The 27732-nt window shown below is 40.0% G+C and overlaps 1 protein-coding gene across 1 annotated transcript; it reads right to left on the reverse strand.

Moving 5' to 3' along the window:
* Positions 1 to 715: 715 nt before the first annotated feature.
* Egln3 (egl-9 family hypoxia inducible factor 3) lies at positions 716 to 27732 on the reverse strand. Its single transcript, XM_027929811.2, has 5 exons — positions 27080 to 27732; positions 7022 to 7141; positions 5301 to 5437; positions 3186 to 3259; positions 716 to 2323 (listed from the first exon to the last, which is right to left on the reverse strand). The coding sequence occupies exons 1-5, from the start codon at positions 27434 to 27436 to the stop codon at positions 2292 to 2294; spliced, it is 720 nt and encodes a 239-aa protein (XP_027785612.1). The 5' UTR covers positions 27437 to 27732; the 3' UTR covers positions 716 to 2291.

The raw sequence follows: 27732 nt of genomic DNA on the forward strand, positions 1-27732 counted from the left end.
AGATCTTTTGGCAAGTCAAAATATCAATTAAAATGAAGATAAAAAAAGATAAGTCATGCTACTGGAACTACACAACACTCCTTCAGAATAGTATCACTATTGTTCTCCTGACATTCGTAATCATAGAGAAAATACAGTCACAAGATTGCAGAATATAAAATTTCCTAATAAACAACCTTCCTTCTTTCTTTTTCTTTTTTTTTGGTACTGGGGATTGAACCCAGGGTCACTTAACCACTGAGCCACATCCCCAGCCCTTTTTATTTTTTGAGACAGGGTCTTGCTAAGTTATTTAGGGCTTTGCTAACTTGCTGAGGCTGGCCTCGAACTTGCAATCCTCCTGCCGCAGGCTCCCGAGTTGCTGGGATTACAGGTGTGTGTCACTACGTCCAGCCCATTCTTTCTCTCTTAATGAGTTTTTTAAAAATTGGTTCAAAGGCAGAATGTACTCTGTCCCATCTGAAACTATTCTTCTGTTATTCCTAGAGTCCCAAGATACAAAAGGGAAGAAATGCTATTTGAGCAGTTTTGGGATTCATAGTGGTCAATGAGTGACTGGTTTGGAGATTAAACACATAGAAAATGACACTATGGAAAAGCATTCTAAAACTCTTAACCTAAATTTATAAGTCAATAGTGACAGAAAGATGTGTGTGAAAATTTTTGTGAGCCCTTCCTGCAAAAGATGGAGAAATGAATCAAACCATTACAATACTAACAGAGGAGACTGAGTTTATTCAACAAGTATTTACTGAGCCTTTACTATGCACCAGACCCTATTTTAGGTGCTGGAAATATATTGCATTGATTAAAAACATACAAAATCCCTGTCTTCATTGTGCTTACACTCTAGAGGAAGAATACAAGACATTGAACGTAATAAATAAGTATATTACATAGTAAGTTAGAAGGTGATAAGTACTATGATAAAACAAAATAGAGCAGTTGTGAGAATGAATGACAAGTCTTATGTAGAAATCTTCCAAAACCATAGAAGGAAAAAATTTATTTCTTGAAAAGACTAGATATCCATGCCCAACCAAAGAAAATGTTTCTGAGTCTTTAATGTTTACAAGATTTTCAAGTAGGAAATTAATGGGCCTTTAAAAATTCAAACGTAGAATTGAAAACTAGGAAGGGTGACTTTCATAAAATAGGTGCTCAACACAGAGTTCCTGAAGCACTGCCAACCACAGTGGATCTGAGGAGTCAAGTTGGCTAAAGAAAGTCCAGTAGGGACACACAATGTAAAAGAACTCAAATAGCTTTGAGATTTTTTAAAATTTCCATTTCCTCTTGACAATGACACCCTATCCTTTTTTATTTTGTTAAAGAAGGGTGGGCTCATTAAAAAGGAAGGAACACTGAAAAAAAAAGAGAGAACACCCATATTTCCGACTCCATCTTCCTTCTCAAACAACTGTTCACACTGCACACACGTTCACTGTCTATCAACAGATCTAGCTCTCTTCACACTCTTTTCAGAGGCTAACCCTAAACTACCAAGTAGACTTTTGTCCTCTGATTTAAATTCAAATTCCCAATCCAACAAAACAACCAAAACAATTAATGTCTAGTTTGGGCCTCTGGGTAAGTGGTGTCTCCAAGTAGAAGGGAAAATAAAGAATGAATGGTGATATACTCTTCAATCAGAAAATCATTATTTTTAGCAAAATGGGACAGAAGCATAAAGTCCAAATTGTAAGATAAGGAAAAAGGAGTGTCTGCACCATGGGACACTTATAAATCGATCACTATGACAGCAGCCCTTTCTAGAGGTCATTTTTCATTGGGTTGTAGTAATTCTCCAGAAACTCCAACAGCTCTGGATTAACAACATCTGGAAATGGTTCAGATGACACCAATTTATATCTCCTTCTGTTCAGGCTTCAGTGATGTCTCTCTGTGGCATATGTCACAAATTGGTTTCTTTGCAAACCTCCTCCTTTCAAATCAGGAAATGTAAATAAAGTGCAAATAAAATTCATTTCTGTGCTCCCAGGGTCTAGTTTTGATAGCCAGTATCACCAAATCTATCAGTTAAACTGCTGGCCAACGAGGATGTCTGCAGGTCTTTCTGGAGTTAGCAAATGAATTCATCTGGAGAAGACAGTCCAAGAAGTCCTGGCAAGAAAACATGAAGTACCACATACAAGACAGGGATGTGAGGGATGCAAGCAGTAGAGGGGAACTTATGGTCAATGAAGAGGTCATCTTTGGATCTCAACTCTTAAAAGAGAATTCTGGAACCATTACTAAAATGAACAAGGCCAGCAGATTTCAGAGCACAGTCAGTCTTCAGTAAGGGCAGATTCAGTTTTCCCTGGGTTGGGGACAGAAAAGAGAACAAAAAAGTAGAATGTCAAATCTGTTGAATTTTATGTCACAAATGTCACCAAAAAAGTTCCAGTAAATACTTCCCATTTTATAAAGCAAATGAAGCCCTAATAGAGTCTTGCCAAAAAAAAAAAAAAAAGGCAGTCTTCTTTGGAGTTTGATGGGTATATAGTCCAAATGGGTCACAAGCTAGGCAACATTACATACATTTCATTATTGTAAGACTTCTTAAGAGTCTTTGTTTAATATGCAATAAATACTGTCACTCTTCAAGAGAGGAATACAGTACGTAAGCATTTACCATATTTGGGGGGCCAGAAGTTTACCTTTTCTTAAACCAACGTGTTAGGATTAATGTTTTAGTGCACCATATTTCGGGGAATGCTACCTTACAATACTGGTTGGAGGGGACAGAAATGGTGTTGTCATGTTCAATTTATATTACATGGATCCTGCTTTTAAATTGAGTCACAGTGCCACACCAACATAATAAATTAGCCATTTTAGCTGGGTTCTATTATATTTTATTTGTAATGTATCAAAATCATGGACCAAATTTAATATTACCTATGACTAGTTAATACTGACAAAAGTTAATTATTTCTATCGATTATAAGCCATCATAGAATTGGTGGGCAATCTCAGGGAATGCCCTTTGTGTTTTTTCTGATTTTTCCAAGAGTGCTAAATCCAATGTTTCAGGATTAAACCCAATAAGGTGTCATTATGTAGGGAGCTAAACCACAACTGAGATTAAACAGAGTATATTACAAAATATATAAAATTAAACTCAAGGATTGACTTGATCAAAGGTCACAGGACATTATCAAACATGTACTACCACGTACTAGTTAAATTCCTGAATTTCTTTTTGGCTTCTGCCCTTTCTTCAGCATCAAAGTACCAAACAGTCATAGCATATCTGTAAAAGATAAGCAGGTGTAAGAAAAGACTACTTCCAAAAAAAACCAAACTTACTGTAAATCTCACATTAAAGTCACTCATGAAACCAACATGTAAAGGTTTACCTATTATGAGAAGTCTACCCCAATTTTAATTTAAAATTAATTTCTCTGGTTTCAATTCTGTTTAAATGTTTTAATGAAACACATAAGGATGCCTGGTGTGGTGGCACACACCTGTAATCCCAGCTACTTGGGAGGCTGAGGCAGGAGGATTGCAAATTTGAGGCCAGTCTCAGCAACACAGCGAGATTCCATTTCAGCATAAAATTCTTAAGGGCTGAGGATACAGTAAAGCACTATTGGGTTCAATCTCCAGTAAGAGGTGATGGGATTGGGGGCTGGGGGTCCTGTCAACAGATCTTCTTTCTCACGAATCTCAGGCTCTTAGCAGAAAAGACAGGGAATTAAATATGTAACAACAAGGAAATGTGACCTATATGGAAAAGACTGGAAATGAGTCATTCTGCTAAAGACTGGGAAACTCAAGCTAGTGGGGAGAGAACAAAGAAAATAAGGTAACAATTGAGTGAAGCTTTGAAGAATAACTTATTTAAATGATAGGACAAAAAAAATCTTGGCTTTCTTTCTTTAGTTTGGGACATTGAGGCAGAGATTCAATTGAATAGCAATACCCTCAAGCTTTCTACTGCATTCCAATTAATTTGCCTTATCCTGTCCGAGATAGATTGTAACAGAAGCCATTATTTCATGCTTGGGTTTTTTAAAGGTTTCCTTTTGTAATTATTATTCACCACAGCAATTTCTATAACACTTGATTTGTTTTCAAGGGCTTCTCATACACATTTGCTAATGTCCCTGTGAAGTCAGTCACCATGGGACTGGGAATAACCAGAGAATTCTACCACATAACACAGGGTCCAATTAATGTACCCCATAAAACAAGCCACAGGTAGACTTCTGTGGTAGACTTCTGTGGTAGAGGTGATTACCTGCTTATCTAGAGCTCAGTCCAAGCTGGCATTGAATGTGGAACTCTGGAGCTCAGATGGGTGACTTCTGAAGGGGGATTCGTGATTTTTCTCTGAATTAGGCTTATTAAGGTTTAGTTCTTAATAAGAACTAAAAACTCTCTACCCAAACTCTCTGCCCCTGCCCTCATCTGTTATTCTTAGCACAGGCTACACTCACATCACTCCCATACTGCCAGATCTTCAGCTTCAACCATAAATCAAAGACAAATGAGAGACAGAATTAAGATTTTTACCAGGAATTCCTAGATTAATACTAAACAATACAAAGTTGCTCAGTTATGCTGAAAATCTTCACATCTGTATGCTAATAAAAAAGATTTTAAAACCTCTAATTGTTGAGACATGGATATAGCTAGTCCAACAGGCCTATTTTATGCTACAGAAAAGGTAAAAAGGAAAAGAAGTCAGAGCAAATTACTTTTAAGTTTCTCTGCTTGTGACTGGCAATTTGTAAAGTCATCTAAGGTAACCACATAGAACTGCCTTTATTTGATATGGAAGGGGTACTGAGAATTTAATTCAGGGGTATGTTTTGCCGCTGAGCTATATCCCCAGCCCTTTTTATTTTTTATTTTGAGACAGGGTCTCATTAAGTTGCTTAGCACCTCACTAAATTGCTGAGGCTGGCCTTGAACTTGTGATCCTCCTGTCTCAGCCTCCCAGATCACTGGGATCACAGGCATATGCCACCACACCAGCAACATTTAAGTTTCTAAATGGGGAGGAGAAAAGGAAATAAAACAAAGCCAGTGAGAAATCTAGAATCCTATGTACACACACCTAACAGAAAATAATTTGTTAATATTTATTTCAAACCAAAGTTTGATTTGTATACTACAGAATCCAAAGTTTCTCCTTTAATTTTTATCACTCCAAATAGGTTTACCTATCAGCTTTGGGGTGTGGTCCATCCCTCACATGCACAGAACATGAGTTTAGAGAGTTCACTGGGAATTAGACTTTGTACAAAAATCCCCCAAAGAGGAATCAGGGCCCTGGCTATTACCTGGTGGCATAGGAAGGCTGGACTTCATGCGGGTTCCTGCGATCTGACCAGAAGAACAGGAGTCTATCAAAAATGGGCTCCACATCAGCTATGAATGATTTCCCTTCTGGAAATATCCGCAGGATCCCACCATGTAGCTGAGGACCATAAGAAGGTAGATCATTTCCTGGCCACATGTACAGTTTATCAACAATAATATTTTTAGCCCCATCTGGAAACAATGCCACTTTCTAACCTCCATTCCAAGTGTGTTTTATCCCCTAATTTTTACTTTCTTAAATTTTATTTCAAACTTAGCTAGAGATACCTTATGTACCTCATAACTAAGCCTTCCAACCTCCACAACCATAAAGCCCATGGACAAAAAATAGGGTACTATTAGATCTTATATAGAATTGCCACTATATGTTTTTGACCTACCCAAAACCCTAGCAACATCATCTGGTTACATCTAATATTAACAACTTCCTAAGGTATTCATCACATGTAACTTCCCCTTCAATAAGAATTTATAGCTTTCTTCTCTGCACGCCTCACTCCTATCTGACCTCATTAGTTGAATGTTACATGCTTTTTTCCCCTGTACTCTCAGACTACCTGTACCTGTACCTTTTATGACATACATCACTCTTAAACTGCTTTTTTCTTTTTTCTGATGTATACCCAATCTATCCTACTAGAAAAATCACATTCTCGGTATAATGCAGGCCTACCACATCAATGTTCCTCCACAGCACAGTACCTGACACTAGCAGAGACACAAGTATTTGAGGGTCTCATACTTTGCAATTTACTGTTATTGACTTGATAACTGTACCCATAGCAGCACCCATGAAGGTTCTGAAAGAGAGCTAATGGATATATTCCCACCATGTTAATAAAATAGGGAGAATAAGCCTCTTTACTGATTCATTAGTTTCCCAGGTTTCATTTTTCTGACTTTCAGATAAAATATACTGCTTTATGATAGCCAGAGTCTGCCCTAATGAACAGGAAATGGACATGCAGAAGGTTCAAAAGCCAAATAAGCTTGAAAAATTCTCTGACTTCCCAGACCCCTAAATCATGCTTAACTTTCAGAGAACATACAAAGTCCAGACGAGTGTGTGTAAGTGTGGAACCAGACTTCATCTCTCTCTCTCTCTCTTTTTTTTATACAAAAATAAGCCACGTAGCCTTGGCATTCACAAACCATAGTAAGCCATGGCAAACGGCCACCAAATGAGACGTATCACTCAGCAAAAGAGGATTGTGTGGGAAATCTCTCTTGGGGATCCTACAGTTCTATTTTTGTGGAATTCTCTCAATGTTGCTGCTGGAAGGGAAAAGTGTATATCTTACTCTGTTCTGAGAGACATATCAGCTCTGAATTATATGGAAAAAAACTGATTTATAATCCTCATATTAAATTACCTTCCCTTCATCAACTACTCCCCACACTTCAATAATTGCCCCCACAAAATTAAGTTCATATCCATTATTTTTATGTCATCAACTATACTACTAATTCCATAGGTGGGGGGAGGGAAAGCATAAAGGAGAAATAGAAAAGATTTATCAGGAGGCAATAGGGCTATTAGGAACTCAAAACTCCCCACTGAGTTACATGAATTCTTCTCCTATTTGGAAGTCACATGCTCTTTTTTCTGAATTCTTAGTCCACCTTATCTGCACCTTTTATGACATATAACCCCACATGCACTGCCACTGTTCCAAAGTACCTTCGCATCCCAATTCTTGTTCAGATAGTAGATGCAGGTGATACAGCGGCCATCACCATTGGGGTTGTCCACATGGCGAACATAACCTGTTCCGTTGCCTGGATAACAAGCCACCATTGCCTAGGGAGAAATTCCAAGGACATGGTTAACAAAGCTGGGCAATCCTCCCCTCCTACTGATAAACAGACAAGCTTCTGTGATATATGACATTTATGGGTGGTCACTAGATTCTTAATTGCACGTATAGTATATAAATTCAGATTACAAACAGAAGATCAAAATATTAATCTTCAGCATGTAAGATTAACAGGCAAGTCACACCCAGTGGAAGATGGTCCAACCACACCCTTACAGTCCGAGAATGTTTTAAAAGACTTATAACCCATCTACCTCATCATTAGGATGACCCACATTTCTGTAAAAATCCTTAATGAAAATCCAGGTTCTGGGTTCCCATCCTCAACCCACCCACAAGATCAGAATCACACGTGTGGAGCTTAGAGATCGGGCCTGGTTACTGAGTATTGCTGAATGGCAGAATCGTACTGTCTTATTTACAAATAGACAAATCCAAACACAGAGGAGGAAAAGGGTAGGCTTACTCAATACAACGTTGGGCCAGAGGAAGGCAGAAGGGTCAAGAGGAAGCTATGTCCTAACTTAGCAAAAGCAGCCCAGGGAGATCCCTTTCAGGGAAAAAGCTACACGTATCTTTTTTTTTAAATTTGAGGGGTGGTACTGGGGATTGAAGCCAGGGGCATTCTGTCACTAAGCTACACCTAGAGCCCCTTTTTGTTTTTTATTTTGAGACAGGGTATCACTAAGTTACCAAGGCTGGCTTGGAATTTGCAATCCTCCTGCCTTAGTGGGATTACAGGTATATGCCACTGGGTCCCCAACGCACATCTTAATATGCACTTCTTAGTGGTTTTCTTCTTTCTACTGATAATTATCAAATCGAGTGATAATCTGAAGTTCTCTTCCTTTGTCTAAATGTTACCTGTATCAAATCAGATAGAGAATAAAGCAGAAAGCCATGTCAGAAAACTTACTGAAAATTACTATTTGAGAGTTACTATCAGAGGGTAACAAAACTTCTAATCGTTCCATGAAAAAATTGTAACAGAAAGTGGGGGGCAGGGGAGCAAAGTACAAAAGCCTTTTCTTTTCTTTACAGGACACTACTATATTTTTAAAATATGTTTATAGGGATGCAATATGTGCAGGAGATTAGTGAATTGGTAATATAAAATGAGGGCAGAGAATTTTTTTTCCTGTTCACTGATGTATTCTTAGCACCTAGGACAGTGCCTGACACATAGATGGTGCCTATTTAAAATTTGATGAATAAATCAAATTTGGCTCTTTCCCAAAAAATTATGCTCACATTCTACCTAGATTGATAGGCCTTTCTGCCATTTTAAAAAACCTACTTTCAGGAAGAATGGAAGAACTTTGGATTGAGCAGAGGGGAGTGAGGGGAGGGGAGGGGGTAGAGAAGTGGGAAGGACGATGGAATAAGATGGACATTATTACCCTATGTACATGTATGATTGCATGAATGGTGTGACTATATCATGTACAACCAGAGAAATGAAAAGCTGTGCTCCATTTATGTACAATGAGTTGAAACACATTCTGCTATCATGTGTAACTAATTAGAACAAATAATTAAAAGAAAAAAAACCCACCTTCAAACATATATGTGGAGAAACAGGTCATAATATTCTCTGATAAATGGTGGGGTTGCTTCATTGGTAAAACAACCAGCTGGGAAGAGCACCAAACTGATGCAGTAATAGTTCAATGAATCAGTTTCAATGCAGGTCATTGCAGTAGTAACTAGGAAACATGGAACTAGGCATCTCACACATTATGTACTAGAATAATCAGGCTGAATGGTAATCTGGCTTTACAATGATCTTAAAGCTTAAATCACCATATCCCCCACACTTCATATCCTCAAGCAGCTAGCCATCTTGCCTTTGAACCTTGAAAATGTTAATGCCATGTCATCCATACAGCTGAAGTTAGCCTGTTAGCTTAACATCTTTCCAAAGATGGGATTTTGAGAAGACTGCAATAAAGATTTAACAAATGATGGTACCTCCAAGTAAAAGATGGCTTAGAGAAAGAGAACTGGGAGCAGACAGAAATGATAGGCCTAGTTGGAGAGGAAGAGATAAATGAAGTCATCCATAATGAGTAGGGAATTACCCATCCCTGGAAGCAACTATTAGGATTATAAGAGCCACAACTGAGCCAATAATGAAAGTCACTTAGGCCACAAACAATTACTGGCTAGATTCCCTATCATCTCAGCCTCCCCCACTATGTCTGTCTGAAAAGAAAAAGTACTCCATCAATGCTATAATCTTATATTCTTAAACAGCTCTACTCTAAGGAAAAGGTCAGTGGTCTGGATGTCTGCCATCTAGTACACTCTGCAACTAACTGTGTGATCCCAGGCTCAGTTTCTTTCCTATAAAGAGGGGCTTAGCTGAGCACACATAGTGCATGCCTGTGATCCCAGCCACAGGAGGCATGGGTAAGATGATTACTAGTTCAAGACCAATCTCAGCAACTTAGCAAGGCCCTAAGCAACTTAGCAAGATCCTATGTCAAAATAAAAAATTAAAAGATCTGTGTAGCTTAGTGGTAAAGTGCCCCTGGGGTCAACCCCCAGTATCCCTGCTCCTCCCCACAAAATAGAAGGACTCGGGTTACATGGTCTTCAAAGTCCAAAAAGAGCTAAGACTTGATCTATGCATCAGCCCCAGGAAAAGCAAGATTCTTTAGGGAATTCTGAAATGCTTAGTTGCCTCAGAACTCAGCTTAGATTAAAAAAAAAAAGAAAGCATAAAAGTACATCCGCTACTAATTGCTGCACGTATAAAACACACATAGATAAAGAGCTAGCACAAATCTAAAGAACTTACTATTAGGACAAAACCCCTAAACGTAAGCAAACATTCTGATTGCTTAAGGGAGACAAAGGGACCATTTTTCTGGCCAGAGCGAATATTCACCCTCTCTCCTTGTTCCAGAAGCCACATGCATCATGTTTGTTACAATGGAAGGAAATTATTGTGAGCCTCAGTGGGCCTGTTGAAACTACACTAGCCAATTGTATCAGTGAGTTTTTGGATGAGTGCCATAGGAGATGGGTCTCACCTCAGGCACATTCCCAACTATCTGCTGATCTCTGACAGGGGCTAAAACTACCAGGCAAAGGATGTGCTAAGAAGCAAACCACACTTAATAAATAACTAGTCATTTGCTTCTGAGCCAATTTGTGCACGGGGCAGTAACAAACTCCGGAAGCTAAGCAGCTCAACTAAGTTGCTATCTAAATCTCATCAATCCTGGAAAGGGACCTAAACTGTATAATGGAAGAAAAAAGCTTTTATGCTTTATTGTTAAAAGAACGGAGCAGGAGTAATTTAATGATTATGTAACCAACATGGCAAGCACTAACATTGACATCCACCAGGAGGATGTCTTATTACAAACCTTTCATTTCTAAAACTTCCTGACTGGATTACTATTTAACTTAGAGAAAGTTAATAACACAATAGTGTCACCTATAGTAGCATATCCAGTGTAGTCCGATTGTTCTAATTCTTGGAAATGCTGATGAATTCACTTGTCCCCTTGTGCATCACCATTCATTCCTCTGGCCCCTCTGTGTACCTGTCAGGCCCCCATCCCCAGAGGCCTCTCCATAGCTCTGTAGCAACAGGAAATGAGAAGAGGAGTGTACCAGGTATTCCCAGGCCGGCTTCAGATCAGAGATATGTGCTCTAGACATCTACGAAGCCAAGTTCAAGCAGGAAGTATGCATGTATTCTTTAAAGATTTATACAGATATATAGAATCATGACCATCCAAGTCCAAGTATCAGATTTGCTCCCTAAATGACACTGGTGGAAAAGAAAACAGTGATAATTGTGAGTTGTTGTTAGTGAACTGACTTTATAAAACTGTATCTCGTTCAAGTTCAAAGATAAAGCCGTAAAATAAAAATCTAGGTTTTTCATTCCAAGACTGAATGAAAATGTTCCTGAAACAGAATGTTCCTGAATGCTGTTAGTTAACCACAGCTTAACTATAATATACAAACCACTGAAAAATTAGCACCAGCAACCTCTACTGTCTATTCAGCAATGATGATCATTTTTTCAGACCACGGGTGGGAAAGGGAACATCCACCCTCCAGTTAGACTTGTACTTCTCTAATAAATTATACAATCCCCAGCGCCACAAAATACAAAAGCAACAACAAAAAATCATACCATGTACTTTTGTGCAAGTGTATTTTACATTACTCATAAATTTGGAGTCAGATTTGCTAATAGGAATTGATTTTGAACCAGTTATAATAAAGTGGCATTTCGTGCAAATTTAACTCAGTAAATTAAAACATCAAGTGCCTCACTTTACAAAATTTGCAATACATGAAAATCCATTGTCTTACGTTTGTCAAGAATAGCATAACTTTATGGGGCACAGCAGCACATGGCTATAATCCTAGTCAGATGGATGAGGAAGAGAATCACAAGTTCAAGGCCAGCCTAGACAACTTAGCAAGACCCTTTCTCAAAATAAAATAAACAAGAAAGAGTTGTGGAGGGAATAAAAGAGACCATGCACCTTCTTTAGCCTGGAAAAAACAGCCAAGCAACTCATCACAGTGGAGAAAGTAATAGCTGAAGTTTTCTAGCCAGACATGAGTCTCATTTATATTCAGGTGCCAGCAGGCTAGGTGACATACTTGCCAATGTTTTCAGTCTGAGGGCAGAGGAGCTGAAGGCTACACTTCCGGGGACATTTTTCTGGGTGATTTGTGTTCAGCAGATCTTGTAACACACATATTGAATGTGGACAGCGGGCAGGGCAGTCCCATGGTTGCATGGCCTATGTCCTTCATTCATAAAGATGCCTACTGAGGTTCAGGGGTCCCCTGGTAATTCATCAAGGTCGGGGAGGGAAACAGAGGCACTGAATGTGCTAGCAGCAGCTCTAAAATTGAAATTATCTCATTTAAAAAGTAAAGCAAAAATACAAAACCCTTAAGTATCCAAACTGCTATATGCAGGATCCCACAGGAAAGGTCAGAGTAGGAAAAAAATGAAGAGGCATGATCTTTGCAAGTTTTGTTCTTAAAAAAAAATTAAAGCCAAATTAAGGCCAAATGTCAAATTACCTTATTTTCCATTTGGCTTTGACAAAGAGAATTCCAGAAATCCTTTGCAAATTAATTCCAGAGGGCATGAAAAAAACTAACTGGAATTGCTGCATTAGTCTTTTGTCACCTTCCTTGTTCAAGGGTTTGTGATCTTCAAGGATACCCTGTGAGATCCGTTGTCACTTAGATAAGTTCCTATAATACATGGTCACAAGGCTCTTTACAAAATGATAGCAAATCTTTCTCCAAGGTTCAAGAAAATGTCACCAACACAAAGTTCATACTTGCTGCTAACTGGTCCTGTCTATTATACAAAGTTGAACATATGAGCCAGATCTCGATGTGATGATCCAACGGCACTACCTTATGAAGCATTAAAAAGTGCTTTAGAATTTTTATACTTTCATTCATATACATAAACATTTCATCCCGAGACTGGGAAAGAGAAATGAGTTGTAGATAATGTAAGGACTTTAGAGAAAAAGATAGGAAACTGCTCAAACTGTCATTTGCTATCTTAGCATCTTGCTTGTTATCCATGTTGTTAGTTAAGATTGAATCTAGCTATTTCCTTCCTTTTAAGGCCTCTAGTTAGAGATTGGAGGAAAAAATAAGGGGAAAATAGAAAATATACTTTTAGAGTGGTCAATAACATGAGCTGCGTCCAGCTACCACATTCCCTTTCCCAATGTTTTAGCATCTCACCAGACAATTTGAAAGACTGCCAGACACTCAAATCTGTCAGGTTAGTAGTTCTTCCAATAAACCCCAAATTATTCATGAAAACGTTTTCTACCATTCTATTTCCACAGTAAAAACTACTTCCACCTCGTTTGTCCAAAATCCACACTACAAGTAACTCCATTCCCTGAATCTATAACCCAGAATGTTGCTACACATTAACCTCACCTCCCAGCGTAGAACAGTGCTCACCATGCCCTTACACCTGAATTGTGTAATAATGTGGGGATTTCTGTACTTCTGCAAAGGAAGTCATAACCGACACTTAGTTACTTTGGTGAAGTGGGTCTGCCTGCTCTTCCTTGTCAGGCAAGAGTACTGTGACTAGAAGGGCAGAGAATTCACCATCTTCATTTTAAAACCTGCCTTCAGATGAACTTGGCCCTTACTTCCGGATCATGCAAATAAGCATCAACAACTCTTGAGATTCTGAAGTCTTCAATTTAGTTGTGTTGAGTCAGTGACAATATAAATCTACCTGAGCGGAATTGCTCCCACCTGCAAGAAATATACATATCCCTCCACCTGAACCCCCCCAACACACACACCCACACACACACACACACACACACACACACACAATCTGCACAAAACTGCAGAGTATTCCCAGGCCTGTAAAGTCTATCTGTACTAGGTCAAGATTCCTTTCCAGAGAATCCTACACTTCATGCATAAACTTCTGATTAAATCACCCTCCCCCAAGCAGCCTCTAAAACTCTGAGACCAGGAATTTAAGAGACTATTGTCATTCCTTTCTCAATTAATTCCTCTCCTTGGAGGGGATTCAGCCAGAGCTCTGCAATTAGGCACAGTAAACAGGCCAGGCAACATCGACATATCAATACAGGCTCTTTGGGTTTGGGAAAGCCGCCCTTCCCGTGGAGGCCTGGCTCTAAGCCAGCTGGGTGACGACTGAGTGACAGGGCTACGTGCGCTTCGTGAGGATGGCAGCCAGCCCACACCCGAGCACACCGCCAGGCAGCCTGAGGAGGGAACGGACACTGGGGAGCCCTCCCCCTCCTCCCCCATCACTACCCCAGTCACCAGAGAAATGTTTTCAACAGGGACTTCCTCACAATTACAAAATCAGCGAAAGTCAGTCAAAGCCAGGGTTGACGACATTAAATAAGACAGGCATTTAACCATGTCCTTTCTGATGCCTTTCACCAAATATTAACAGCTGCCACTTCCTGAGAACCCGTGTAGCCTGGTGGCACACATCCCTCTCTAATTGCCTGGTTCAGGGAAAGGTGAGTAGCGGCCATGTTCCCTGAGTCACACTGCTCCCAAGGCCTCAGTGGAAGTCATTAACCCTGGAAGTTATCGAACAGATCTAGAAGTTATCATTATATAGAAAAGCAAATTCATAAGTAATCCTTAAGGCAATGTGGGGATAGGGACTCAACAACATTTAACTTCTTTTGATGTGAGAAAACAGGCTTATCAGAAAAATACAACTTCACCTGTAGATCTATAGAGACTTTGAGCATAATAGAGAAAAGGAATGCTGTGACTGCAGAATTGTCAAAGGATTAAGTGTGGATCCCTTTACATTTCTCATCTAAAATTAGTTCTAAAATAGTTGAAGGAATCTACGATAACTTAAATACAACTAGTAAGACAACACTTTACTAGTGGATAATATCTAAAAGCATGGTTACCAATCAAAACATGTCATGAAAACTGTCTTGAAGCATATTGTTTAGACAGAAGAAACCTATATTTGCATTTCAGCACTGGGAAAAACGTATCTGCTGAATGAAAGAAATAGTACATAGCAAGTCAAGCAGAGACTCAAAACTCATCAAACAGCAACCATTCTTATTTGCTCAACAAACACTTATACTGTGCTTACTGAGTGCCTGACATTGTTTTGTGTGCTTCATAAAATACTGCCTCATTCAATCCATAACAACCTCACAAGGTGGGAACATTTTCTCCACTTTACAGATGAAGAAAGGGAGGCACAGGAGGCTGGATAACATGACTTTTCAAACCCAAATGGTCTGGCAGAGGAGTGTGAGGCATAAGTCATCAGGCCATGCTTTACCAACAGTTTTGTAGCATCTAACATTAGCCTATTTATTCCTATCCTATTTTTCTATTTTTTGAGGGAACTAGGATCTCCACTTATACTTGAAGTACAGTTATCCCTTAGTCTTCACCTGGAGTTGGTTCCTGGATACCCCCACCACCACCCCTTGCTCAGATATCAAAATCCATGGATACTCAAAATCTTTATACAAAACAGCAAAGTATTTGCATATAACCTACTTACACTCTTCCCTATACTTTAAATTATCTCTAGATTATTTATAATACCTAATACAATGCAAATGCCTTGCAAATACTTTTTATATTACATAACTGTGAAAAAGTGTATCCACGTTCAATACAGAGCCAATTTTTAAAACATACTTTCAATCCACAGTTGGTCGAATCTGAAGATATAAAGAGCCTACTTTATTTGATTCACCCTTTCCATAGTGATAGAAAATCATAAAATGCAAAAAAAAAAAAATCACAAAAAACCACAAAAATATGAAAAAACTGAGTGGACCTGAAATTGAAGCTATGAACTAAAAGCTCCAAGGGGGATATTTTAACAAGAGCCAGAGGCAAAGGAAATTGACCCTGAATCCTGCAGAAAAGCACTAGTGTCCAACTTCTTGTCTGTCCAACTTATTCCCACTGCAGGGCCAAGCTCAATCCCACCGTAAAAACTCCACAGCCTCTGCTAGGCTCCGCCCGCTTCATGTACAGTAGGTCAACAGCCTCCATCTTAAACCCAAGACCAGTCCACAGGCTGAGCTGTTCTTCCCTCCCTGAGGTCCTGCAGGGGGAAGTCAGCCCTTCTCTCTAGGTCCTTCCTTCATTAGATCAGGTCAACACCAACCAAGGCTTTCAGACTTGTTTCAAACTCAAGATGATAAATGGCCAATGCAAAATAATTCTAAAAGGAAATACAAAAGCATATTTCCCCTGGAAAGAAAAAGAGCAGCACCTGGTAAAGGAATCCCCAAGACGGGATCAATTTTTCCCTGTTCAGCCACAGTGCTGATTTAGGAGACATCTTACTACTACTACCACACTAATTAGAATTCATGGGATACAGAACTTTCTAAAGTCACGTTAATTAGAATTCACTGGATACAGACTCACTAGCTTAGAGGAGGGCTGAGATCCAGAAGGCCTGTTACAAGGGTAGAAAGTAGAAGACTTTTGAAAGAAATGTCTAAAATCTATTATGGGGGAATGGAAAGGGGGATTAGAAATAAAGGCAAGCCTGGCTATGAACATGGGGTGGGGGGGATGGTTAAATGTTCCCCTGCTCCTCAAAGATGGCCATGAGCCCCATTTTACAAATTTGGAAACTAAAAGAGTGATTTATTGGATCTTATGGAACCAAGTGGATGAGCCAGAATTCCAAACCCCACGGTCTTTCCATCACTAAACACTGCTTCTGAAATATCAGGGGGAAAGTCTTATTCAAAAACAGGAGTTATTATTTCCAGAGGGAACAGGAATGATATTACCTTCTTTCAACTTCAAAATAAGTAAAGGTTCTCAAATAATTCCCGACTCACCAAACACAGGCTCAACCCCGTAAGTGGAAAATCAAAGACCTTCGTGCCCAAATAGAAAAAGACAAATGGCAGCCATTTAACCACTCCTACCTAATCATACATTTGACTCCAATCAAGCTGAATTCAATTTGTTTGTCAAGTTTCCCCCCAGACCCCCACAGCTCATCCTTCTCTAGCCTCCTAAGGATAGCCATCTTGCCCTGGAGGGCCAGAGACCACTTCAGGCTCCTGAATGATGTTTCAAGTTAGCACATAATAGATGCTCATGATTTAGAGAATCACCTGCTCACAAGGCACTACTTCCCATTTGGGATCCTCCGAAGTCACTGTGATTCCTTCTCATTCTTCCTGGGGTCTTCAGCTCACACCCCTTGCAAGACTGTTGGATTCATGCATGAAAAGGAGCGATAACTTGCAGTCATTCACAAAGATTTTTTTTTTTTTTCCACTCCACTCACCACAACAGGAGGGAAACAGTTCCAAATTTTTTACTCCAATTATAGTCCTGGAAAATTAAGTTTTCTGGTACAAATAATAGAAACATAATGTATGTGTATGTTTAACACATGGAGAGATTTTTTTTTTTTTGAAAAAATGTCCCAAATAAAAAACAAGGGGAATTTTTAGTTTAAGTTTTAGCAGTGAGTAAGTTTTGGAGCTGTTCAACTGAACTCTGATTTTCTTGCTAACAGAAAAATTATAGGGAAATATATCACCATCCCTATTTAGCTCCTCTTAAAGCATGAACTCCTACTCAGTAGTTCTCAAACTTTAGCATGTATGAGAACCACCTGAAGAATTGGTGCAGCTCTGATTTAGATTTGGGAAGAAGCCCAAGAATTTGCATTTACAGCATGTTCCCTGCTAATAGTGATGCTGCTGGTCTGGCCTCTGAGAACCACAACTATTCTGTGCCAAAACCAAGAGTGGTTGTGTGATGCCTCACCCTCAATGATAAAAGGCTTAAAAAAAAAAAAAAGTTACCGGTACTAATTAATTTGGAGAACTGAAAGCAGGCGGGTAGAGCAGGAAGTGAGAGAAATTTGTAGGGCAGTTTCTGGCAGAAGCTTTTCAGGGTCATTCCTAAAGCTGGCAGGAAACATTCTAATTGTCACCTTTTTTTTTTTAATCTTATTCACTCATTTATTTTTATGTGGTGCTGAGGATCGAACCCAGTGCCTCACACATATCAGACAGTGCGTGGCACTGAGCCACAACCTCAGCACCTCCAATTGTCACTTTCTAGCATCACTGTTTGGTGTTGGGCTATGCCTCTGGGGATTGCTGTCTTGTCAGTTCTGGGGTCTGACTGTAGGTATGCATTTTACTCTCTCCAGGAATCAAATATGAGGCACCGAAAGCACAGATGGAAATCTAGTCTCAATTTTCATTTAATTCCTTAGAATCCTGGAAATAGAAACCATATTGTGCTTATGCTGTAGATGGAGAAAGGGGGCTCAGAGAACCGACTTGCTCAAGATCACAGTAAGATGAGATAAAATATAATGTCCATTCTCATGCCTAGTCATAAGTATTGACCAAAGTTAAATTAAAACAGAAAATAAATAATTAAATCATCCAAAAAGAAGTGGAAATCGAGGTCCTGAGATGTTCCTTGCCAGGCGCTGAGCCAGGATCAGAACCTGGGGGCTCTAAGCTTCATGGTCCTGGGCTTTTCTTGCTTCTTTGAGTCAGACTTATAGAGGAGCTGCTTTATATATGAACTATGTAGGAGCTGCCAGAATCTCGATGTGACTCTGGTACTTTCTAGGGTAGACCACATAATTTCAGAACTGAAGAAAAAATTTACAAAGCTAAGGTCCTCCTTCGGGATGATATGTAAACACTCGGCATCCCATTAGAGACCATTCTGCAAACTCATTACTTTAACATTTTATGGCTTTTTTTTTTTTTTTTTTTTTTTTTTTTTTTAATGCTCTGGCATCCAACAAGCATCTTTAGGGTTGGGTTTTGTCTTTGTTTTTGGTAGTGGAGATTGAATCCAGAGTGCTTTACCACTGAGCTACATTCCCAGCCCTTTTTAGTTTTTGAGACAGGGTCTCACTAAATTGCTGAGGCTGGCCTCCATTCAGCGATCCTCCTGCCTCACAATCTGAGTCCATGAGATGACAGGCATGGGCCACAGTGCCCAGCTAAGCACCTATGAATTTTAAGGGACTATTCTAGGCAGTAAAAGTATATGCAAAATGCAACAGTCTCTGCATTCAAGGAACTTCTAAATCTGTGAGGCATAAAGTAAAACAGGCAAAGAAAGAAATGTGCTAGGGTAGCCTAGACTGAGCCACCACAGAGTTCTAGGGAACAGAAAAACTTCATCAGATGGGCACTAGAACTTACCATACCTAGCAAATCATTTTCTAGCATTTCAGGAACCGGGAGGGAAGCAAGGCAGTCAGCAGGAGAGATTAAATGTAGAAAGGTCAGATGCGGTCAGATGTGGAAAACTTTCAGTGTGTCACCAAGAAGTTTACAGCATTGCAGGCAGACAATGGGGAAGGAGCATGGTTGGTTTGTGTTTTGTTTTTAAGAATGGAGACTGCGTGATTAGAGATGGGTCCGGACTACTACACTCTGGCAGAACCACAGAAGATGGATTACAGAGAGAATGAGACCCAAAGGCAGGTGATTTATGGTTAAAGCCAATCTCTTTTAAAAACTTTCTTCCTCGGGGTTTTCTACTAAGAAGGAGAAATTTTAGTTGAAAAGAAAAAGACAAAACTTGAGGTTTCATAATGAACCTAAAACACACATCAGTGAAAAAAGCACAACAGGCCAGATTTTGACTAATAATACTACATATTCCCACAGTGTTCAATACTGTGTATTTTAAAAGCATTTTGCTGCGCCATTCCAATCACTCATATTAACCCACAAAGTGATGAAGATGAGAAAATAGCTAGCCAAAAACAACTCACCATGATTGCATGGGAGGGACTGAGATTTCTGGTTAATAGTTCCCAGAATTGTCTGGATGGATGAACTGGATGGAGGGAGGGGCACAGGTGACAGGTAGAATTCTTTGCTCTCTGTCTAGACAGCACAGAGCAAGCTCTTGAAGGTGTGCAAACTGTCTAAAGCAACATGTCTTTACTACATTTCCAAGCAATGCTTAAATAGAATATTATCCTGGAAACTTCAAAACAACTTCAGTGTCCCCCATTAGAACCAAAAATAGATGGCGCTGACACCTAGAATTCAGTTTCCCATTTTTGTCTTCTTCCCACTGGCAAATAATCAAGACTACTATCATATTCTTTGATTCTGTGTTTGGAGATTATTTTTATGGGTAATACTTGGTATTTTTATTAACAGTACTAGATATGAAACCCAGGGACACTCTACTAACAAGCTACATCCGCAGCTCTTTTTAGTTTGTTGGGATAGGTTTCTGCTAAATTACCTAGACTGGCCTCGCAGTTGAAATCTTCCTGCTACAACCTCCTAAGTAGCTGGAATTATAGGCAAATGCCATCACACCCAGCAACAGTCAGTATTTTGGCCTCATTTTGAAAGGAAAAAAATATATATTTTTAATATGAGATAGACACATTCACTCCAGAATTTAAGAAATGTTATCACAGTACCTTTCTAAAGAATAAAAACTTGTCCTGACTTATAAGGATGTATTGACACTGCTTTGAACATAAGGGACATTTATAGCAAGTAGGTACCAAATAAATCCAATACAAGATCTGAAAGAGTGCATTATACAACAGCAACCCACGGGTATTTAGCTGAGGTAGGGTTGGGGTAGGGAGTGAAAAATATGTACATATAGTCACTACCAGCTCACTAAAAACAAGAACAGAAAGTCATCCACAAATCAATATCGAAAGAGGATGCAAAATTAAAGTAAGTGTCATAGTGGTTTAAGTTAGAAATAATTGAGAGAAAGGGGATACAAATTCTATGTATAATTAACCAAGCTAACTAATCTTGCTTGGCAAACAGACACTAGCACTGAATCTAAGCCAAATCAATGGTTCCTGGCAATCTGCCAAAGCTGAATTCCTTAGTCTGGCATCACAAAATGATTTGTCTGTTGTATTTACAATTCCAATGCCTCTGGATTCAGCTACCCGCTGGGCACCCCTGGCAGATGCCCAGCAGAATACATCTGAACTATCATTACTGTCAGAACATGTGCATTTGACAAACACCAGAGAAAAGTGACGTGCATTTCTTAGAACAATATCAGCTAACAGCTACAAAGTGCTGCTACAAAAGAATTATCAAGTCTGTTGCTGTAAAAATTAACACAAAATTAATAGCCTTGTTCATAGTGTCAACCTGTAAGGTGCTCCTTGGTCTTCAATGGGCACAGGTTAAAATGTCATTTATTTACCCAGGGCCACAAAGTTGAACCAAAAACAGAGGCCTTGCCAGACGGAACAAACATAACCCACAGGTGAGAAGCCTCTGCGCTTTATCCTGAAGTACACATGACACGGAGATGTGTACTTGGAGATGCTTCTCACAGGAGCTCTGCTCCTCATGGGGTGGGTGGTATGGAACTTCCCCATGTCCACTTTCTGGCCTCTTCAGAGGTGTCTTTCCACACATGGTAGGTCTCAGGAGGGGTCATAAATGCAAGGCTGTTTGCTATTTATACAATTAGAAGTTTTCCAGTCAGAGTCTGGAATCAGAGTCTGGAAAAGTTTTGCTTGAATATGGTCAGAAAGTGAAATAATTCCCAATACCCAAAAACTGAATACAAAAGTAGGCTATATAATTTCCACCAAAGGGTATTTTTAAATATTTAGTCAAAATTCTATTCAAAATTCTCACATAAAATGCTAATGCAGCTAACACATGGAACAGCACGAGCTAGTGAAGGCTCTTCTCCGTGAAGCACCTGTTCTCAGGCCCAACACCTACCCCAGGCCCTTCTCAAGACCTGCTCGGGGTATTTTCTCTCTAAATATAAAAACAACTGATGAATGACTGAGAGATTGGGTGGATGTGATTTCTGATACCTCTCTGACTCTAACAGCCCTTACTATTAAAGTCCTGGTTACTTATACTGATCATTTAGTTTTAAACAATAGAGAAATTATATAAAGCCCAAAGAGAAAAAATGACTAATGAGCCCAGAGGTGGACTTTTTCATTGGGGGGGGGCGGGGGCAAGAAAGAAAGAAAAAAAAAAGCCAGCAAGAAAAAAAAGTTGGTGACAACTATTGTACCATACTTAGCTCTCAGCTCACTTCTTCAGGTGGCTTTAGAGTCATTTCCCTCCTTACTTCCCCCATCCAAGTGCACACACAGTTCAAGGCAATTTAATGGTTTGCAAATTAAATTGATAACCCCTAATTTCGGGCTTTACTGCAAGCAGATAAGGGTGTGATTAAGTGGCCAGTGGCCCAAAATTGAGCAAAAGGAATGTAAATTAAACACACACACACCCACACACACACTCACCACTCTCCCTTCTTTGTTCCAAGTGTCATTCAATAAAATAGAAGAAGAACACCATGAAAACTCATCCAGCAAAATGCCTTGATTCCCTGTCACTGGAACTGTATTCCATAAATTATTTCCTTGGATTAACTTCCTTCCTTCAAGAGATAAGTTACCTTTTATAGGAATCCTTATAAAAAAAAAATGTTCAGAGGTTCAAACAGTGCCTCAGTCCCTAAAATACCTTACTCACAGACTTTTAAGATTTTAGTTGCAGAAATATGGCTATGGTGTTCAGACTACAAATTCTGTGCTCTGAGAACTACACCTCTCATAGACTCTGGCAACCCTATTTTTGTGACATATGACTGATTTTATGTGCCTCCCACCACCCCAACCAAGGCTGATAGGTCCCATGAGCCAAAGTGGGACAGTCAGACTCTCTCCAAGGCAATGAAAATATGAATTCTGTAATGTTAATCAAGCCTCCATTCACCTGGAACTGAAGGCTGCACTGGCTATCATAGGGCAGCCATCTGATTAGAAGGAGAGAGGGGAAGAAATAAGGTGCACAAGCAGAGAAGCAAGAATGGAGGCCGAAAAACTCAAAAGAACTAACACACCAGATGGCCTGAATCTGAAGGACTTTCTAGTTCATGGCTCCAGTCTTCTGAGAACACTGATTGCCTTTCCTGCACTTGGATCCTGAGAGACATCCTAGCCCATGTTTGCTTAAAGTAGCTTGCAACCAGGATAAGTTCTAACAACCAGGATATTCCTAACATCACATGAGAAGGGTGGGCCAAAACTGTTATTGTTCAACAGCACCTTGTAATACCTTTTCTTTTATTCATAAACTTTTTGTCCTTTAATAGTCCTCTAGATTGGTTCCAGGAAAAAAGACTGGTCCATCTGTTCACAATGCAACCCTCAGAACATCACTGTCCAGAGACACCTTGGTTAGGAATCCCAACATCCAATGTTGTTAATACTTTTCCTAAAAATAATAAGAAATACTAGCACAGGAGTCCCTTTCTTCTTAGATGTACTCAACTGACAGACATCAATATTTTTTTTTTCCTGTTTAGTCTTTTCGTAAAGTTTAAGAATTAGTCAAGTGTGCACTAAAGGTTCCTAAAATTCAAAGGTATATATGAATATACTCACTGTTGTACCCCCAGCTCTGAAACAGTACCCCACAAAGTGATTACTCCCTCAGCACCTGCTGAATACATGAAGGGGTAAGAAGTGGGAGAAGATAATGGTTAAGAGTACAGACTCTGGAGTCAGACGGATCTGGGTTGGACTCCCACATTTCACTTAAAGCCTTTTAACAATGATGAAGATCAGAATTTTACTAAGAATTTTATGTACATTATCTATTTAATGTTTCTTCCTCTCAAAAGCTTTCTGGTAAACAAGTCATGCGGGTCAGCCCCTGTAAGCCCAGCTACTCAGGAGGCTGAGGCAGGAGGATCACAAATTTGAGGCAGCCTAGGCAACTCAGTCACACCCTGTCTTAAAATATAATAAAAAAGGGCAGAGGACGTAGCTCAGTGGCAGAGTACTTACCTAGCATGCACCATGCTCTGGGTTCTATCCCAAGGACTTAAAAAAAAAAAAAACTTTAAATATTATCTTCCCCCATTTTTACACTTGGTGAAACCTAAGCAACTTACTTAAGGCCATGAGGTTTAGTAACTGGAAACCTAATCCCCTATCCCCTTTCATAAACTGCTTCTTACCACTTTGAAAGCCTGGGCAAATTATTTAAGCGCTCAATTTGTTTAAGATTGTGGTTCTGAAGATAGTATTTGTATAGTGCTTAACACGGTACCAGACAGCACAAACTACTCAATGAAAGTTTTTTGTTATTATTAGAGTTAGTAATTGGTGAGTCTACACTGAACTGCTTCAAGCAGAGGGAACTTTTGGTTCTATAAATTACACGTTCTCTGGAAAACAGCCATTTACAAGATTTAGGCAGCCAAAGAAAAAGAGCAAATTATAACCAGTATTTATCTTGGATATAGTCTAAACTCTCCAGGAGGGAGTAACTAACCGATAAGAAATCCTTTGCTAGCATGAAAGCAAGGATCATACTTGAAGTTAGGGGGCGCCATTTTGCAGTGCATTATAGAAAACCACTCCCCCGAGTGGGTCTTCAGCACCCTGGGTTTTTTTTCCTCCAACAAAGATTAAGTAGATAAATTCTGACCAATAGTAATTTTTTGGCAGGAAGTAATTCTTTCATTATTTCAGTTTTAGGTCCAGTATATATTCTTGTTTATTTCTATTGCCTTTGCTATGTATTCATTAAGATATACATTACAGGGCCGGGATTGTGGCTCAGTGGTAGAGCACTTGCCTAGCACGTGTGAGGCTCTGGGTTCAATCCTCAGCACCACATAAAAATAAATAAATAAAGGTACTGTGTCCAAATACAACTAAAAAATAAATATTTTTAAAAAAAGGGACTGCAGATGTGGTTCAGTGGTAGAGTGCCACTGAATTCAATTCTTCATACATCAAAAAAAAGATATACATTACATTATTCAATGACCTTTAATAAGAGTCCAGCAAAAAAAATTAAGTTCATTAGGATGTATGCATTCCTAAGTATAACCCCAAGAAATCTAAAGTACTTAAAAAACAGTTGGTCTAAACTACATGTATATATTGACAATTGTTGAAACTGGGTAAAGGGAACTCATATTAGCCTCTACATTTGTCTGTTTGAAAAGTTTAATAGAATGCTACAAATAAGTTTAAAATATATGTACAAATTCTGTCTTTTGAAAATTTACTTTTTACTGAAAACCTGTTTAAAGGATACAGCAGGAAATTGGATCTATGTACATCACTACTCTGGGAAGCAGCCCAAACAAAGGACTCCACTGAAGGAGAAAAGCCAGTAAAAAAGAAAAAAGGTTACATTAAGGTGAAACTAACATATAGCATACAGAATGGGTGTTTCTCCAATGCTTTAATAATGAACTTTGAATACAAGACCCAAGGTCACAGACTTCTTTAGACAAGCAAACCAAACTTTAAAAAAAAAAAAAAATACTAATTGCTCAAGCTTGGTTTGTGTCTTGGTTCTAATTGACCAGGGATTACTCCAACCTAGAGGTGATTTTTCTAAAGACAGGAATGAAGAGCTTTGTGCCAAAATAGCCAAAGTAAAGCTGGAATCTGGGTGTGGGCAGATGTCTTTTCAGCAGACAAGATGAGTTTTCTCTATCTCACAGTCACCTTCTGACTGGGTCAACTGAAAAGTTATTTATCCACCCAGAAGATAACCCATGACTGAAGAATCATATCTAGAGATTTTTTTCCTTACCCTGACTTACACAGCATTTTCATTTCATTTGAGTTAACTTCTCGCCTGAAACCCTATCCTCATCAATTAAGACAAAACTAGATAAAAATATTTAACTTTCAAATGTTAGTGACATCATCATTCTACTAGTTGACTTCCTTCAGAGCAAAACTGTGTTCCTAGAATGCTGGGGTGGAGAGGGGTGGAATTCCTAACACCTGAGTTTAGAAGAAACTTTCAAAAAAAAAAAAAAATGATAAGCCATTTGCTCTTCCAGGTTGAAGCAATAAGCACCTCCACCACACTAAGGCTTTCCCTCCCCCTCTCCCTTTTTCCCCCCTCCCCTCCCCCTCTCCAAGCCCTGGAGAACAGCAAGGTCATTCAGTGCAAAACAAAACTGATCAAAAGACAAATGACTTTCTAATCCAACACCACAAACCCATGGAAGTAAAAAAAAACTTCAACAGAGTTCAATTCTGAACTTTTCCCAAATCAAAGTAAAATTTCGAAAGCAACATTTTCTTCTAAGATTTACTCTGTGTCCATTTACTACTATGCTTGCAGATCCTTGTCCTCCTGGTTAGAAAGATAGATAGCAATCCATGGCTGCCCATCCCATCCCACTCACCCATCTCAACCCACTTCATATTTTCAGTCTCATTAAGAGTGCTCCTCTCAGCTTGTGGGGAAAATGAGATAATAGTTTATCACAGGATAAACCTTAAATTGAGAAATATTACATTTATTGTCAAAGGATGGTACAAAGGTGAGTGTTCATTTTTCCTCACATGCTAGTATGCTCTCTGCCTCACTGTGCTTAAGGACAAGTTTTCCATCATTCTGAGCGCTCCTTGACCAGACCATCATAGGAGAGCATGAAAGAACTGCCACTGGAAAACTGGCTGGACTGTCATTTGAAGGAAGAAAGACTGAACAGCAAGACTATCCCAAAGTAAAGTACATGCACCAACATCATGATACCTACATGTTGCCAATTTTTGTCAATCTACTGTAAATGTTTCCAAGATAAATTACCACCCAAGCAATCATTTTCCACTATGTGTACAAAAATATGCTTTCTACCCTGAGACACTTGACCATTCTCAAGAGCACTTAGCTGGTTGTTTTGAGTGGATTTTGCAATTAATTGATAGAAAAAGGAAGGTGATGGTGTGGAGCCCAGCAGTAGGAGTGAATTTTCAGTCAGGTAGATGGTCTAACAGTATCCTGGGTTCGAGAGGTCAAGGGCAGCACTGAGAGGGAAGAGGAGTTTTAGCCTTTGACATGTCAGACTCTTCCTTCTCACCCCTGCCAAATTCCACAAACCCAACTGCCACAAGGCAAAATCGCAAGTGACTCCAGAATTCGGAGTGCTGTTGTAGGAATCCCTTCTGACCACAACCAAAGGATTAAGTGGCTACTTAAGTAGGCATTTAAGATTATGAGTACATGTGTGTCTCTAATATGCTTTCGCTCATTTGGATCTTTGAGAATCTTCATGTCTTAAAATCGGACCAACAGCCACAGTTGTTCTGTTTGTATCACCCACCAGAGCAATTATTTCAAAGTCAACAGAGGTCATCATAATGATACACCTGAGTCCCTTGACTTAACATGGACTTTCGCTCAGAGGATCTGGGGCGGGAGAGGGAGATAAGAAAGGATATAAGAGGACAAATCAGGATGACTTTTTGATTAAAAACCAAAGTTCGCTGCAGCCCAGCGAGGGCCACGTACAACAGATTCGGAATGCCTCCGATTCCCGCGGCAGCTGCGGTGGGGCGCCCGAGCGCGTCCTACCTTGGACCTTTCCTTGACGTAGTATTTGCCTAGCCGGCTCCCGCAGTACAGGACCAGCCTGTCGATTAGGGACAGGAGGAAGCTGATGGCCTCGCAGCCCTCCTCATTGCCCCCGATCCACGTGATCTGGTCTCCCCGCAGGTGCCGCTTGGAGACTCCGGCGCGAGGCCCGGCCAGCTGGCCGTCCCGCAGGGCCCCGTTGTAGTGCAGCTGCTTGACACGCTCCAGGACGCAGTCTCCCACCACCTCGCCCAGGAAGTTGTCCAGGTAGCAGAAGCCGACCTCGTGTAGACAGGGCACTATGTACTCCAGGGCGATTTTCTCCAGATCCAGCCTCATGATGTGTCCTAGAGGCATCTCGCCCTTAAAGCCGAGGTCGGGGACCCCCAGGGTGCACCAGAAAAGGGAGTGGACCTAAGAAGCGCGAAGCCGAGGTGCGGGGCCCGGAGTTCAGCAACCTGCAGCGGCAAAGGTCCCCAAGCCACAGTAGCGCCAGAGACCGGGGAAAGTTGCTCACAACTCTGGGGAAAAGGGATCGCGGCTCAGGGACCCGAGAGAGTACTCCAGGGCGCCACGACCAAGGGCCGGACTGGCCCGCGAGGAGTCGGAGGGCCCCTTTTGGAGATGACTAGCCACCACTGCTGCGCCGGCGG

The sequence above is a fragment of the Marmota flaviventris genome, chromosome 2 (genome assembly GCF_047511675.1).
Source record: "Marmota flaviventris isolate mMarFla1 chromosome 2, mMarFla1.hap1, whole genome shotgun sequence".
Lineage (NCBI taxonomy): Eukaryota > Metazoa > Chordata > Mammalia > Rodentia > Sciuridae > Marmota > Marmota flaviventris.

Coding starts and splice junctions, on each gene's coding strand:
- Egln3 (XM_027929811.2), bottom strand. CDS start 27,436: ATGCCTCTAGGACACATCATGAGGCTGGATCTGGAGAAAATCGCCCTG. Junction 5,438..7,021: donor ACAAGAATTGGGATGCGAAG/GTACTTTGGAAC, acceptor TATGGTCCTCAG/CTACATGGTGGGATCCTGCG. Junction 2,324..3,185: donor GAAATTCAGGAATTTAACTA/GTACGTGGTAGT, acceptor TCCCCAACCCAG/GGAAAACTGAATCTGCCCTT.